Raw genomic sequence first — 16,238 nt, forward strand, 5'->3', positions numbered from 1 at the left:
CTGAATGACTTTCTAAAATGGCATGAAAGTCTATTGCATTCTTTAACTCAAATTATTATTATATAACTAAACATTGGAGGAAACTTTTACAAATAATTTGTAAAAGTTTCCTCCAATGTTTAGTTATATACATGTAAATGTTACATGTATTTCACAACTGTTATTTTAAGGTAATGTCATATGGCATTTAAACCTCTAAAAAATGGTGAAACATACCATCTTAAAATATGATGCCAAAAGCACATCAGAATACTTAACCTTAGGACTAGTTAGCTGCATGATGAACTTCCGGACTAGTCGGCCTGAATAAATGAACCATAGGAGAAGCAAACCTTTGGACTATAATAAAGTTTAACTCCTCCCTCATACCTCACTTTATTTTACTACTCAAAGTGGTTCTCAATAAAGATTTCCTTATTATTCAAATTCCTAGATTTTGTTGTTGAGTTGATCTACTAAATTGACCTGAATAGGGTACACTCAGGGTTTTTTTTTGGGGGGGGGGGGGGGGGGGGGCTGACACTGGTGAGCTAAACTATCTATAGGACTATTAAATGTTTCATTACAAGGACTAACGGTTAATGGTTTTAAATTAATAAAACAAAAGTGATGTTCTCCATATTCTAATGACATACTTTCGAAAATTTCAATGCATTTAGAATTATTTAAATAAATTTGAATTGATCGATTTACAAATAAGTTTTAAGAAGAAAGTCGGGCACGGTATACCATAAATTATTATGTGGTTCGAATTACCTCGGGATAAAAAAAATGGAGAAACTGGGAGTTCATCGAGATGCTAGTCAGCTTATATCAGTGCGTGAATTTTTGACGTCTTGGGATGCGTCGGTTATTCCGGGTATGGAGATGATATCTACCAAAAGTGACGCAGCAATGCTTAAAGCGTTGTCTAAAGAAATGGGCACTCCTATAGACACTTTGCAGGAACTTAGCACTGTGTGTGGGTATGTGATCGGCAATTTGTTAAAGACATGCGTTTGTTATTGCAACAATAAAACATTTACATTGAAGAACCATAAGACACTCATCAGATCAATCTGCATAAGAAGATAAACTTTCATGCAATGTGTTTATACTTGGACGGACCAGAGACAAAAATAACAATATTATATTATATACAAATATTGACTAGGGTTGAGGGCAACATTGATTTTGTTAGCCCCAGAGGGACGAAATATTGCCCGACATGAAGCGGAGGGCAATATTTACGTTCCTCTGGGGCTAATATAATAAATGTTGCCCGAAAACACAGTCAACATTTGTATATTTATATGAAGAAACAAACCAAAATTTAAGAAGTATTTGAAAACAGATCGCCTTAATTTTCTCAGCTCAACAAAGAATTCAAGAATTCAAGAATTTAATTTTGTACAGAGTTCATGCTGATCAACAATAAAAACAAATTGACGTTCCAAAATATCCTCAGCATCAAACGGTCACTGGTGATATCCCTCCCTCCCCCCCCCCCCCCCCCCCCTCCCCATGAAGCGTAGGGCAATATTTTCGTTCCAAGGGGACTAATATAATGAATGTTGCCCGAAAACACAGTCAACATTTGTTTTTTTATATGAAGAAACAAACCAAAATTTAAGAAGTAATTGAAAACAGATCGCCGTAATTTTCTCAGCTCAACAAAGAATTCAAGAATTCAATTTTGTACAGAGTTCATTTCCAAAATATCCTCAGCATCAAACGGTCACTGGTGATATCCCTCCCCCCCCCTCCCCATGAAGCGTAGGGCAATATTTTCGTTCCAAGGGGACTAATATAATGAATGTTACCCGAAAACACAGTCAACATTTGTTTTTTTATATGAAGAAACAAACCAAAATTTAAGAAGTAATTGAAAACAGATCGCTGTAATTTTCTCAGCTCAACAAAGAATTCAAGAATTCAATTTTGTACAGAGTTCATTTCCAAAATATCCTCAGCATCAAACGGTCACTGGTGATATACTACTGAATATAACAAATGTTATTTATGTCTCTGGACGGACCAAACGGGGATTTGAACCCGGGCTTATGTATATTTATACATTGGAGTCGGCAATTTTATCAGTTTGTTGTACATGTAATTGACTGATCAATGGCTATAATCCTACCAGAGTGCTGCGAGCGAAAGTGCTCTTCTGATCGAAGCAGTTTGACCATTATTACCCCCCACCCCTTTGAATGATCTTTGTCTTTGAAGATAAATTCTAGGCAGGAGGTAACCATGGTAACTTGTCAGTTCTAAACATTGGTCCATATGCAGACGCTTGTTTTGGTAATACATGTATAGGTTTACCCCAATAGTATAGTATTCATGTACTATGGGGTAAATTTTACAGAGACAATTAAGTGTCTGTAGGTTGGTCCTGGCACCAAATGTAAGAACAATTGACAGACCAGTATTCGAAAATATCATTACTTTTTTTTATGAGATGAAGTATTGCCTAACATAAAGCAGATTGCAGTATTTGCAACTCAATGAGGCTGACATAAACATGCAATGTTGCCCTAAAAAAGCATTGTTAATGCAAGTTTTACTAAATGAAAAACAAAATCAAAAATGGAATTGAAAACATCATTGTAATTTTATCAGCTCAGTACTAAGTTCTGTGATAAAATTGTGCTCTGAGCAGTCCATTTCCTAAATATCCTCTTTATCAAACAACCTTTGAATATATTTAGCAGCTCCTTTTCATTGTGCTGACTGGTTGCCTATTATGATGTCATTTTATTTTGGATTCCAATGGATTATCCATATTAACATGTCACTGTAAATAAAAAAATCAGAAGTAATTTATTAATATGGTGGGAATAAGCTCTAAAGTGCCTCTCAGTATTGTATATACCTAGTATTTCACATTACTTTGAGGGGGACATATCAGAATAATTGCCCTGGCAATTGCTTTCGACCTTTTGCAACATAATAGCAAAGCGAGCTCTAAGAACCAGTGTGTGCTGGAAAAAGAACGAGCTAAACCCACAGATTCATCAAACTGAATTTTTTGTCTATGTCCCATAATGCTCTCTAAAGTTTTCACCCGTGGTGCTATGCCAAAAATGACCGACATTTAACGCGTAATTTATGGTGTCTTGAGGTTTGAAGACACGTTTTGAGTACCGCACGAGCTTTGGCGAGACCCAAGAGATTTGTTATATACTTCCATACCTTTGAATTGAGTCGAGATACATAAACAAAGACAAAAAAGGTCATGGATGACGTCACAGTGCTCTTGCGCTATATTTCCCGTGATAAATTTAGAGGTGGATCAAACATCTGTAATACGTGTACTAGCTATTTCAGTATAGACTGCGATACCTGCCTCATTGACACATGATTTTTGTTTTTTGATATAGAGATTATATAAATAGATACTAGGAAGAGTCATACTTTACTGTCATTTTGATTCATTTTTGAGCTAATTGTGCATGCATGTTCAGTAGGCAGGTAAGTATATGAGTAGGGAGGAAATAAACAATAGGACATTTTGAACTAAGTAAAAAGGAATAAAGAGTATGGTGGCATATCTCTGCCCCTTGTGTGCAAGTTATTTTTCTATCAAATATGTTGAAATGCAAGATAAAGATGTCGACATGCAAGATAGTTATGTCAACATGCAACATAACTATGTTGACATGCATGAAAACTGCAATCAAATGAAAGTTATAAAATAAATCTCAAATATTGCTAACATGTGACATCCAAGGTGCTAGATACACTTCCTTTTGATGTCAACATGCAACTTTTTTATGTTAACATGCAACTTCTTTATGTTGACATGCATCTTATTTATGACGACATGCAACTTAGTTATGTTAACATGCAAGATAAATATGTTGACATCCAACATATTTATGCGACATGCAACTTAGTTACGTTGACATACAACTTATCAACATATTTATCTCGCATGTAAACATAACTAAGTTGCATGTCAACATATTTATCTCGCATGTCAACATACGTAAGTTGCATGTTGACATAAATAAGTTGCATGTTGACATAAATGAGTTGCATGTCAGCATATTTATCTTGCATGTTAACATAAATAAGTTGCATGTCGACATAAAAAGGTAGCATCTAGCATCTTGGATGTCACAGGTGGGCGATATTTGAGATTTTGTATAATTCTAATCTAATTGCAATTTTCTTGCATGTCAACAGAGTTATGTTGCAAGTTGACATAATTATCTTGCATGTCAACATATTTATCCTGCATGTCCATATATTTGATAGAAAAATAACTTGCACACAAGGGGCAGAGATATGCCACCATAAAAGAGAAAAAAATAAACAGTTATAAATTTATGCAGATATAGTCAAACCTTTAAATTTGAAAGTGGGAAATTACACACCTGCAAACAGGGACCTCTCTCTCTCTCTCTCTCTCTCTCTCTCTCTCTCTCTCTCTCTCTCTCTCTCTCTCTCTCTGTAGGGGTTGCACTGTATGTATCATAACCATTAAAATTAGTACCTTTGGCATACTTATTGTAGAGAAATACTCTATCAAAAATTCTTTGACTTTCGTTGATACCTAAATAACACTAAGTTGACAATGATGCAAGATATGTGAAAATTTTGCTATGCTCGCCACAGCGGTAGCACCGTAAAACATATTACTCCAGGGCTTTACTTTCCTATCATAGATGGACCAACATTCTGGTATTGTTGTCCAAGAAGCCACTTTTATTTGGATAGAAATTATAGCGATATATTTATTTCAATGTGAACTCTTGGCAAATAATTGTACATATCTGTGATTGATACTTCTCTCATGCAGGGAGTCCACATTAAAATGTGCAGATGAAATAAAACAACCAGAGTTTTTAGAAAAGATACCACCTGATGTAAACCTAATGACACTCAGGTAGGCTTAATTTGACTAAAAAATCTTTTAAAAAAACAAAAAAATTGAAAAAAGATCTATATTGTAATATTAGTGTTTTTGCTTGTACCTAATAACAGCCTTATATATTGATAAATGATATTCTGTTCATTAAATAGAATGCATGATAAATCTGCAATATTATGACCCCAGGTAAAGGAAATATATGTTTAAGATGTTGCTGTATATTTTAGGGTTCAGAGAGATGAACTGGAACGCCGTCAAAAGAATCCAACTTATAAAACATTCATTAAAAAAGCAATGAGAATGAAAAAATGTGACTACTTAATGGTTTGTGTTTCACTTCCTATTTAGATTTTATATTTTTATGTTAGAAGAGTGCTGAAAATCAGAAAATGTCACAACGCCTGAAAATGAGATTCAATTCAATAACATATTTTACAGTAACAGTTGATTAGGTACAGTATTTATCTTTCCTTTGGGGTGAAGTGAATACTGTACTATTTGAATTGCTAAATTACTGTATGACCTTTAAAAATCCCTAGCAATTATATATATATATGCTTATATTTGAATTGTATTAAATTTTAAACTCAATATACAGTCTTTGTAATGAAATTTGTGCATATTTTCTCTATTCTCCTCAGAATTTTCCTCCAGATGCAGCTCAGGTTAAGGAGGATTGTCCTAAAGAATTCTGTGTCCAGCATCCAGACGTGATAATAACAGCACACGTTCACCAACCTAACAACACCCACCTAAGCTTCAACATGAAGGTAACAGATTCTCTCTGATTGTAAAGTGTTGAATATCAAAGGGCTCAGTGGCATAGATACTGTTAATTCCTTATATTATGGGAGAACTTAATTCCGCAAACCTGCTGTTTTGTATCAAATCGCAAGAATATAAAATCGCGAAATCGGGAGATATATTCATATTTCTGATAGTTCTCAACTCTCAGAAAATAATAGCGAGGTTTTAAAATCTGCGAGGGATGCCTCTCGTGATTTTACACGGTTAAAATACCTCACGTTAAATAAGGAATTTACAGTGATTGGTAACCAGATTGGTTTCAATACAAATGTAGGCTTCGATATGATGGACGATGCATAAAGATTATAGCAGACATCTATGTGTTATCAGAGATATTGGTAAAATAACATTTAACTCTGAGAGTATTGCAGCCCGAGCATACCTGTATAGTACAATCTACTGTAGATTCCTTATTTTACGCGAGTACTTAATTCCGCGATTCAACGGTTTTCCATCAAATCACGAGAACATAAAATCGCTAATGCCGAAATTTTATCATAGTTTCATGTAGTTTACATATCTCTGAAAATTAAAAGCGAGATTTTAAAATTCGTGAGACGGGCTTCTCGCGATTTTACGCGGATATTAATTCCTCGCGGTTAATTAGGAATTTACAGTATAGAAAAACAAGGTTATTGTAAACACTCAACAAATTTATCCTTACAGTGAAGTCAGTTTCCCTCCCTCTAGCCTTAAAACTTATGAATACAGTAACTTTATGGTTAAACTAAGTACATTTATAAAGAATCAATATTGGTTGTTCCTGGCACTTTGCTACAAGTGTGTTTTAGTGTAGTTAGTTTATACTATAAATGGCTTTATGATGGTGCAATGAAACCACTTTACAATGATTATGGTTATGATTTCAGATTGGTCTGGACCAGACTCTGCTGGTCTTGGGCTGTGAGAGGTTGACAGACCTCCGGGACAAGATCACCTGTGTGAATGATCTCGCGTTAGCAGGGGACCTGAGTGAGAACCCAGATTTCACACCCGAGCATTACGCTAAGGTGCATTTCTGTTTACTTTATAGCGAGCGCAGCTCGCCGGCGCGCAGCGCCGGCGAGCGAAGCGAGCTCTAAGAACCAGTGTGCGCGGGAAAAAGAACGAGCTAAACCTACAGTTCATCAAACAAAATTATTTGTCTACGTCCCATAATGCTCTCTAATGTTTTCACCCGTGGTGCTATGCCAAAAATGGCCGACTTTTAACTCGTAATTTACGGTGACATTAAGTTTGAAGACACGTTTTGAGTACCGCATATGCTTTGGCGAGACTCAAAAGATTTGTTGCATGCTTCCATACCTTCGTATTGAGTCGAGAAACGTAAACAAAGACGAACAAAGTCATGGATGACGTCACAGTGCACTCGCGCTATATTACCCGCGAAAAATTTAGAGGTGGATCAAACATCTGTAATGAGTGTTCTGGCTCTTTCAGTATAGACTGCGATACCTGCCTCATTGACATATGTTTTGTTTTTAATCTTTTTTAAATATAGAGATTTTATATATATATATACTAGCAAGAGCCATACTTTACTGTCATATCGATCCATTTTAAGCTAATTGTGCATGCATGTACAGTAGGCAGGTAAGTATATGAGTAGGGAGGAAATAAACAATAGGACATTTTGAACTAAATAAAAAGGAATTGAATGAAAAAATAAACAGGTAAAAAAATTATGTAGATATTGCATATAGTCAGACCATTAAATTTAAAAGTGGGAAATTACACACCTACAAACAGGTACCGGGCTCTCTCTCTCTCTCTCTCTCTCTCTCCCTCTCTGGGTAGGGGGTTGCGCTGTATGTATCATAATCATCAAAATTAGTACCTTTGGCATACTTATTGTAGAGCAATACTCTCTCAAAAATTCTTTGACGTTCGTTGATACCTAAATAAAACTATAAGTTGACAATGATGCAAGGTATGTGAAATTCTAGCTGCGCTCGCCAGAACGGTAGCACCGTAAAACATATTAAATGCTGATATACACATAAGAAGAAAAAGCAATGTTTTTAAAAATATCACTGGAAAAATTGGTTGTTCTCATGATCACATTCTGTGAAGCTTGAAGAATTCAGATTATAATTCAGTTTATAAAAATGCAACCTTCAAGCCATAAGCTTTTATAATTGTGATGTCATAAATATGACCTCTTGACCTTTATAAAGTTCATAAAGAAATGGAATGTTTTTTGCTCATAAATTCATATAAGGAGAAATGTTTGCTAATATAAATATGCACATTTTGTACTTTGTGCCTTCAACTCCACAAGATCTTAGGTGATGATTTGGTGTTGGTTTATTTGCAGGATATTTATAAATCAGGATTTTTCTACATCGAGGGCTGTTTTTACAATGATTTCCGTGATGGTGGTTCACAGGATTACAGCCAGTAATTAAATTTTTCTTCAATGTAGTGTATTCATAAGCATTTGAATAAATCAGAAATCTTAAATGGAGTTTATCTACTCTAAATTAATCCTAATCTATTTTTCTGTGAAAAATTTGTAATTCAAATTTTTTATATGCTCACCTGAACTGGTCAAGTGAGCTTTTCTGATTGCCTGTTCACTGTCGTCTCCGTCTGTCCATCTGTCTGTTAACTTTTCAAAGTTCAACATAGAAGTATATAGGAAAATTGTTTCAAAATCTTTTTCTTAACAAATATAATGATACATTTAGTGACCGATACTACATGTAGTTTATTTACTATATATTAGCATTCTCATATCTTCATGTCCTCATTCAAGGTCACAGTGACCTTTCACTTTTTATGATTAATATGTATTATATAGTTCATTTTACAGTTTTGTTTTCTTTAATACTTTGAGGCCTTGGATAATAAGATTTACCAGTTGATGCATCTTAGATCTTAGGATATGATTCCAAAAATGTAGGCTTCCTTTTATATGTTGTTTAATGTATTGTCAAATCTTGGAATATAAGAGAGTTTTTTTACTTTTAAAAAGATTCATATTTAAACATTCCAAGATGGAATGACATAAGAACTATTGTTCAGGTGAGCTATGTGGCCCATGGGCCTCTTGTTGCATTGATATTGTAATAGTTCATTTAATTTGCACTTTTTTCAGTGAAAGTATGGATTATGCAATGATTTTGTCATGTAACCTGTTACAGAGTGATACGTGATTGGGCCAAGGAGCCAGGGAGAGGAATAGGGCCAATGCAGTCAGTAGCAATGGAAGACACGTCCTTCTTGGACCTAAACATCAGACTGGGTCAGCCCTACATCTACCTCCACCAGGGGGACTGTGAACATCTCATTGTATTCTCAGATATAAGGTACAGTACAATATTCTCAGATATAAGGTACAGTACAATATTCTCAGGTATAAGGTACAGTACAGTATTCTCAGGTATAAGGTACTGTACAGTATTATCAGATATAAGGTACACTACAGTATTCTCAGATATAAGGTACAGTACAATATTCTCAGGTATAAGGTACAGTACAGTATTCTCAGATATAAGGTACAGTACAATATTCTCAGGTATAAGGAACAGTACAGTATTCTCAGATATAAGGTACAGTACAGTATTCTCAGATATAAGGTACAGTACAATATTCTCAGGTATAAGGTACAGTACAGTATTCTCAGGTATAAGGTACTGTACAGTATTATCAGATATAAGGTACACTACAGTATTCTCAGATATAAGGTACAGTACAATATTCTCAGGTATAAGGTACAGTACAGTATTCTCAGATATAAGGTACAGTACAATATTCTCAGGTATAAGGAACAGTACAGTATTCTCAGATATAAGGTACAGTACAGTATTCTCAGATATAAGGTACAGTACAATATTCTCAGGTATAAGGTACAGTACAGTATTCTCAGATATAAGGTACAGTACAGTATTCTCAGATATAAGGTACAGTACAATATTCTCAGATATAAGGTACAGTACAATATTCTCAGATATAAGGTACAGTACAGTATTCTCAGATATAAGGTACTGTACAGTATTCTCAGATATAAGGTACAGTACAGTATTCTCAGATATAAGGTACAGTACAATATTGTCAGATATAAGGTACAGTACAGTATTCTCAGATATAAGGTACTGTACAGTATTCTCAGATATAAGGTACAGTACAGTAATCTCAGATATAAGGTACACTACAGTATTCTCAGATATAAGGTACACATAATATTCTCAGATATAAGGTACTGTACAGTATTCTCAGATATAAGGTACAGTACAGTATTCTCAGATATAAGGTACAGTACAGTATTCTCAGATATAAGGTACAGTACAGTATTATCAGATATAAGGTACTGTACAGTATTCTCAGATATAAGGTCAGTACAGTATTCTCAGATATAAGGTACTGTACAGTATTCTCAGATATAAGGTACAGTACAGTATTCTCAGATATAAGGTACAGTACAATATTCTCAGATATAAGGTACAGTACAGTATTCTCAGATATAAGGTACTGTACAGTATTCTCAGATATAAGGTACAGTACAGTAATCTCAGATATAAGGTACACTACAGTATTCTAAGATATAAGGTACACATAATATTCTCAGATATAAGGTACTGTACAGTATTCTCAGATATAAGGTACAGTACAGTATTCTCAGATATAAGGTACAGTACAGTATTCTCAGATATAAGGTACTGTACAGTATTCTCAGATATAAGGTACAGTACAATATTCTCAGATATAAGGTACTGTACAGTATTCTCAGATATAAGGTACAGTACAGTATTCTCAGATATAAGGTACAGTACAGTATTCTCAGATATAAGGTACAGTACAATATTCTCAGATATAAGGTACAGTACAGTATTCTCAGATATAAGGTACTGTACAGTATTCTCAGATATAAGGTACACTACAGTATTCTCAGATATAAGGTACACATAATATTCTCAGATATAAGGTACTATACAGTATTCTCAGATATAAGGTACAGTACAGTATTCTCAGATATAAGGTACAGTACAGTATTCTCAGATATAAGGTACAGTACAGTAATCTCAGATATAAGGTACACTACAGTATTCTCAGATATAAGGTACACATAATATTCTCAGATATAAGGTACTGTACAGTATTCTCAGATATAAGGTACAGTATTCTCAGATATAAGGTACAGTACAGTATTCTCAGATATAAGGTACACATAATATTCTCAGATATAAGGTACTGTACAGTATTCTCAGATATAAGGTACTGTACAGTATTCTCAGATATAAGGTACAGTACAGTATTCTCAGATATAAGGTACACATAATATTCTCAGATATAAGGTACAGTACAATATTCTCAGATATAAGGTACAGTACAGTATTCTCAGATATAAGGTACAGTACAGTATTCTCAGTACAGTATTCTCAGATATAAGGTACACATAATATTCTCAGATATAAGGTACTGTACAGTATTCTCAGGTATAAGGTACAGTACAGTATTTTCAGATGTAAGGTACAGTACAGTATTCTCAGATATAAGGTACTGTACAATATTCTCAGATATAAGGTACAGTACAATATTCTCAGATATAAGGTACTGTACAGTATTCTCAGATATAAGGTACTGTACAGTATTCTCAGATATAAGGTACAGTACAGTATTCTCAGATATAAAGTACTGTACAGTATTCTCAGATATAAGGTACTGTACAGTATTCTCAGATATAAGGTACTGTACAATATTCTCAGATATAAGGTACAGTACAGTATTCTCAGATATAAGGTACAGTACAGTATTCTCAGACATAAGGTACTCTACAGTATTCTCAGATATAAGGTACTATACAGTATTCTCAGATATAAGGTACAGTACAGTATTCTCAGATATAAGGTACTATACAGTATTCTCAGATATAAGGTACAGTACAGTATTCTCAGATATAAGGTACAGTACAGTATTCTCAGATATAAGGTACAGTACAGTATTCTCAGATATAAGGTACAGTACAGTATTCTCAGACATAAGGTACTGTACAGTATTCTCAGATATAAGGTACTATAGAGTATTCTCAGACATAAGGTACAGTACAGTATTCTCAGATATAAGGTACTATACAGTATTCTCAGATATAAGGTACAGTACAGTATTCTCAGATATAAGGTACAGTACAGTATTCTCAGATATAAGGTACAGTACAGTATTCTCAGATATAAGGTACAGTACAGTATTTTTAGATATAAGGTACAGTACAGTATTCTCAGATATAAGGTACAGTACAGTATTCTCAGATATAAGGTTCAGTACAGTATTCTCAGATATAAGGTACACATAATATTCTCAGATATAAGGTACTGTACAGTATTCTCAGATATAAGGTACAGTACAGTATTCTCAGATATAAGGTACTATACAGTATTCTCAGATATAAGGTACAGTACAGTATTCTCAGATATAAGGTACAGTCAATATTCTCAGATATAAGGTACAGTACAGTATTCTCAGATATAAGGTACAGTACAACATTCTCAGATATAAGGTACTGTACAATATTCTCAGATATAAGGTACTATACAGTATTCTCAGATATAAGGTACAGTACAGTATTCTCAGATATAAGGTACAGTACAGTATTCTCAGATATAAGGTACAGTACAGTATTCTCAGATATAAGTTACTGTACAATATTCTCAGATATAAGGTACTGTACAGTATTCTCAGATATAAGGTACAGTACAGTATTCTCAGATATAAGGTACAGTACAGTATTCTCAGATATAAGGTACTATACAATATTCGCAGGTATAAGCTACAGTACAGTATTCTCAGATATAAGGTACTGTACAGTATTCTCAGGTATAAGGTACTATACAGTATTCTCAGGTTTAAGGTACAATACAGTATTCTCAGGGATAAGGTACTGTACAGTATTCTCAGATATAAGGTACAGTACAATATTCTCAGGGATAAGGTACAGTACAGTATTCTCAGGTATAAGTTACAATACAGTATTCTCAGGTATAAGGTACCGTACAGTATTCTCAGGTACTGTAAATTCCTTATATTACGTGAGTTCTTAATTCCGCGACCCCGCTGGTTTGTATCAAATCGTGAGAATATAAAATCGCGAACGCTGAACTTTTCTCCTAATTTCTTTTAGCTTTCAACTCTCAGAAAATAATGGCGAGATTTGAAAATCCGCGAAGGATGCTTCTCGCAATATTACGCGGATATTTCCTCGCGTTTAATTAGGAATTTACAGTATAAGGTACAGTACAGTATTCTCAGGTAAAAGGAACTGTACAGTATTTTCAAGTATAAGGTACAGTACAGTATTCTCAGATATAAGGTACAGTACAATATTCTCAGATATAAGGTACAGTACAGTATTCTCAGATATAAGGTACTGTACAGTATTCTCAGATATAAGGTACAGTACAGTATTCTCAGATATAAGGTACAGTACAACATTCTCAGATATAAGGTACTGTACAATATTCTCAGATATAAGGTACTATACAGTATTCTCAGATATAAGGTACAGTACAGTATTCTCAGATATAAGGTACTGTACAATATTCTCAGGTAAAAGGTACTGTACAGTATTCTCAGATATAAGGTTCTGTACAATATTCTCAGGTATAAGGTACTGTACAATATTCTCAGGTATAAGGTACAGTACAGTATTCTTAGGTATAAGGTACTGTACAATATTCTCAGGTATAAGGTACGGTACAATATTCTCAGGTATAAGGTACTGTACAATATTTTCAGGCATAAGGTACTGTACAGTATTCTCAGGTATAAGATACAGTACAGTATTCTCAGGTATAAGGTACTGTACAGTATTCTCAGGTATAAGATACAGTACAGTGTTCTCAGGTATAAGGTACTGTACAGTATTCTCAGGTATAAGGTACTGTGCAATATTTTCTGGTATAAGGTACTGTACATTATTTTCAGATATAATGTACAGTACAATATTTTCAGGTTTTAGGTACTGTACAGTATTCTCATACATGTATATATCTATATTTTCCTTGAAACTATGTATAGCTCATTTTTTTGATAATTTGGCTTGCCCTACTTTTTCGGTGTCACACAAACGAGGATTAGAGGAAAATGGTGGCATTTAGCAAGAAATTCAAATGAATGGGTTAAAAGAAGTGGTTCATCCTTTATGTTTAGAAAAACTGACAGTCACTGTAAACATAGAAATATAAGTCCATTTCTCTTATTCATTTTTGTTTTTTGTATAGGGTTTTGAGTCATCAGGATCCACAAGACATTCGTGATTATCCCCTTGTAACCCACAAACACCTGAAGAATCAGACAAAGTGTCGGGTCTGTCAGATGCATGCTTCAAGGTAATACACCTACAGCCAGTATAGAAATAGATTATATCTGCTGTTTAAGGTTTTTTTGCAATTAACTAGTGATGCAATCGTTTTAAACGACAATTTTTTAGTTTAAAATCTTTGAACAAAGTAAGACATATAAAGACTAGTTGCTGTGCAATATATTTACAAATAAAATGTGATTTACTGTATTTTTTAATTTTGTGCTTTTAGCCCACCTAAGGTGAAAGCTCAAATGAACTTTGTTTTAATTGTAGATGGATGGCCTACGACAGTGAACACTCCCCGGAGAATCCCAGCTTCTTCTGTGAGCAGTGTTTTCGAGCTCTTCACTACGACGAGCATGGAAATAAAATTGGGAACTTTCAGGCATTCAGATACTTTGACAAAAGTGCTGTCATATGAAAATTGTGTATCCAAGACAACTCTGTGCATCTCTATTGTCATCTCTGTGAAGGCAGGTTGATTCAACATGCTTACAACTGCAGATCAGTTGTCTACGTCATTTTCAGTGGCAAATATGTTGACGAGAAGGTCCTATCAACTGTGTAAATGATTTCTGGAACTGTGTTTTATTAACAATATGTTTGCACCAATCAAAGTGATACAATTGTTCATTGATGATGGTCAAATAAAACCATTTACAGATACACATATAAGCAGTGTGTTGTCAGATATTTTACCATGTAGATCTGGAGAATTTTGTACACTCTACCACCCACTTGCATACCTGTTAACCCTCCCGCATTGCGCGGGAGACTCCCGCAAAACGGCCTAAAAATCTAAGATCTCCCGCATCCAACCTATCTCCCGCGCGGGAGACAAATTTCTCCCGCAATCGTATTTGTCTCCCCCATACCCCCCCCCCCCCCAAATTCTGAATCTTTACATGCAAATTTCAACAACCACTGCGGGGTTTTCTCTGATTTTGAGCTCAAAAAGCTGCTGTGTAGCTTGAATATATCAAAATCCATCCAAGTACTGTCTACCGTGATCATAGTATGACATGTAATAGTCCACTTTACTTTTTACGATTACTTCCGGTTTTGACTTAAATCAGTTACGTATTTAGCTATGCATAGGCCTTATAAAAAATAAGTAAAAGCTTAAAACATCTTGATTTCACTCTGTAACACCAAAGAAAACAATACACAGCCAGTGGTGTCACTTAACAGGTGCACAGGTAAAGCACCCAAGCCACGTGCAGTGAGTCGTGACTAATTCAGTCTGGCCAGCACAGTCGGTAAAAATCAAAGTGAGTTTGGAACACTGAGTGTTTATACAAGCTACCGATAAAAGTGAAGCTCGAGGAAAAAGTGTAAAAGCATTTCACAAGAGTTTTTAAAGTTTATAGTACCTGTACTATGAATTACAGGGATGCTATAGACATTCAGTTTCAGTTTATTTTCACTAAACACCATATAATGGTACAAGAGGTACATAAGAAGAACAAACATATTTACATATATACAATATAGTTGTAATGTTCAAGAAAGTAAGTGGGGTGAACGAACAATATGATTAATTTTTGAAATAAAGAAACACAGTTTTCTTAATGTGATATAATCGACTGAAGACATGATTTCATAAAACTTTTTAGTGTTAGGAGAAGAACAGTAATATGTATCTAAAAACTGACTTCGTAATTTACTTAATGCCTTGCATTCTAATATAACATGAAATTCATCACCAATTTTGTTACAATTACACAAATTACAATAACGTTTACTTCTTTCAACAATACCCCACCTTCCTATTTCAACCGGAAGATGATGATTTGTAGTTCTAAACTTAACTAATATTTTTCTTAATTTACTGGGTAACAAGAGTAAGTAGCGTTCACATTCAAAATTTGTTTTATAAATTCTATATATAACACCCTTAGTCGATTCCTGAATATCGTTATGCCATTTTTGTAAAAATTGATCTCTTAACCTTTGGTTAATAGTTGTCTTAATCCAACTGGAGTTATAATGGTACGATTCATGATCACACCATAAATTTGAAAGCCCACATTTATCTAAAACATTTTTTAAAGAGCATAGCCATGGATTTAATATTTGTCCCTTATCAAAAAGAATACGTACATACATATATATGATTTTGCTTAACTTGTTTTCACTGCTATTGATTATGTTGGCCCAGAATGAAATCATTCTAGTAAAAATGGTTATATACAGAGGAAATCGTCCAGTTTCACCATATACCATGTAACTAGGTCATTGGCGGATCCAGAGGGGGGGTTCCGGGGGTCG

At 34.4% G+C, this 16,238-nt stretch overlaps 1 protein-coding gene across 1 annotated transcript; it reads left to right on the forward strand.

The window, feature by feature from the left end:
• The first annotated feature begins 738 nt into the window (after window positions 1–738).
• Window positions 739–14,642, forward strand: LOC105344084 (snRNA-activating protein complex subunit 3). Its single transcript, XM_011451699.4, has 9 exons — window positions 739–965; window positions 4,790–4,876; window positions 5,089–5,185; window positions 5,503–5,631; window positions 6,538–6,678; window positions 7,986–8,068; window positions 8,815–8,979; window positions 13,885–13,992; window positions 14,241–14,642. The coding sequence occupies exons 1-9, from the start codon at window positions 772–774 to the stop codon at window positions 14,386–14,388; spliced, it is 1,152 nt and encodes a 383-aa protein (XP_011450001.3). The 5' UTR covers window positions 739–771; the 3' UTR covers window positions 14,389–14,642.
• Window positions 14,643–16,238: the final 1,596 nt, after the last annotated feature.

Source organism: Magallana gigas, chromosome 6, assembly GCF_963853765.1.
Source record: "Magallana gigas chromosome 6, xbMagGiga1.1, whole genome shotgun sequence".
Lineage (NCBI taxonomy): Eukaryota > Metazoa > Mollusca > Bivalvia > Ostreida > Ostreidae > Magallana > Magallana gigas.